Raw genomic sequence first — 2061 nt, 5'->3', positions numbered from 1 at the left:
ATATATATATATATATACTATATATATATATATATATATATATATATATATATATATATATATATATATATATATATATATATATATATATATATATATATATATATATATATATATATATATATATATATATATATATATATATATATATATATATATATATATATATATATACATATTAATGGACATACGTTCATATCTATACATGTGGATATTTTATTTAGGTATGTGATTCTCTCCACAGGTAAATGCCTGCAACTCATCTGTTATGGCGAGTTGAAGCTTACCACGAGGGCTGCGATAGTAAATGTACTCTGGAACATTTAACGTGATATTTCACAACTGCTGACGTATCACCGAATAGCGTGCATATTGTGTTCATTGTGCTGATATCTGCTTGTGTGATACAAAATATATATATATATATATATATATATGTTATGTATATATATATATATATATTATGTATATATATATATATATATGTATAAGGTTTGCGTATGCGATTTGGGCATGAGGATTGTGTGCTAAACCAGCTGTATATGCATACTTTAGTGACATCCAATACGAATTTGTATACGTTTGTATGTATCTACATTCAACAGGGCAATACGGTGCTCCAAGATGTGTGGTATATGCGTCGTGCTCGCTGCTGAATCAACTACGCGACGTAGCTGACTCCAAAAGAGTGGCCGCACCCGTGATACACCCAGTCTACGGGTCAGTCTGTCTACTCAGAGGTTCCAGTACATCGTGTGCGTGTACAGAAGAATCTGTTAAAACGTGTGAAGGAAGCGAGTACAATGCACGTGAGATGGTATTGGATGGAGATGCATGGGAAGACACGCATACGTACACGGGGCAGGGCGGAGGAAGTAGGTGCCATTATCAAACAGCGTTTTTGGATCCCATTAAATCGATTGATTTCCAGAGAATGGCAGAGACAGATATTAAAAGGTGAGTTTTTCGCAGCTGACGAGAGCAACCCAGTCCTGTGAATGCATATTCATGGCTATGTGTATCATTGTTTTTGAAATGGGAAGGTGTAGTATCGATTCACGATTAGTTTCTGAACCCCTACAAACACGATCAGATTTGTTTACTACTCATGACGTATGCTTACACATTTTTTTAGCATGTCGTATAGATGATCAATCCAGACATTACTTTCAGGGGTGAGATTCATAATGAAACCTGCAGAACATCTGGTCATTGCAGACTATAATGTGCATCCAACAATAAAGTTTCAACTTGCTACTTTTACAACAGCTTTCAAGCTCGTACGTTTGTCTTTTGTCTTGGATCCGTTCAACAAACTTTGCACATGTATACAGATATGCACCCTGGCGCATACCTTAGTGTCTAGAATCGAATGTTCAGACCTTAGTTGACCGGATTATATACCACCTTCCTCTAATACAGTCTGCAAGCTCAGGAGGTGATCGTATCCAAACTGCTTTCTGTCTCACTGAAGGCTGATGTTGGAGACACCATATCATACGTACGGCGTGTACCGTCTGCATCGGCCCGCCAAACACTTCAGAGTGCGCGCATCATGCTTCCTTGGGAACAATTGTATCCAAGTAAATCAGCAGACCCAAAGGATGGCAAGGAGAAGGTCTCCATCCCAAGCTCCGTCGCGAAGGTAAGCTACTTGCTCGTTGAGTCGATATCACACATATACATTTAAGTATTCTGCTTCATGTCATGAGGGGACGATAATAAATTTAAGTTGCAGAATATATAAGTATGCTTATGCTTCCGTCAGTGGTTAGAATGTAGGATTTCTTGATGTGCACCATGATTGACCTGGCCATCTAAGTACCCCGTGTGTTCATTTGTGTTCACTCGGTATCAATACTGTATCCCGCTGCATGTCATCAGAAAAATGTAGCAGCGTTTCCATCAGTCTACCTATGTAAGCAGATGTCTATTGCAGCCACTTAGTTCGTCCCGCTCACATATGGCCGATAATCCGTGGACGTACCTACGGAATGAACATAGCTATATATATATATATATATATATATATATATATATATATATATATATATATATATA

At 37.2% G+C, this 2061-nt stretch overlaps 1 protein-coding gene across 1 annotated transcript; it reads left to right on the top strand.

The window, feature by feature from the left end:
• Positions 1-1422: 1422 nt before the first annotated feature.
• SARC_14749 (hypothetical protein) lies at positions 1423-1645 on the top strand (the record flags this gene model as incomplete). Its single annotated transcript, XM_014291117.1, has 1 exon — positions 1423-1645. A coding segment is annotated over one exon (223 nt), but the record flags the coding sequence as incomplete, so codon positions are not given.
• Positions 1646-2061: the final 416 nt, after the last annotated feature.

The sequence above is a fragment of the Sphaeroforma arctica genome (assembly GCF_001186125.1).
Source record: "Sphaeroforma arctica JP610 unplaced genomic scaffold supercont1.5053, whole genome shotgun sequence".
Classification (NCBI taxonomy): Eukaryota; class Ichthyosporea; order Ichthyophonida; genus Sphaeroforma; species Sphaeroforma arctica.
Note: the sequence above shows the minus strand (reverse complement) of the source record. Positions and strands in the feature narration are given on the sequence as shown.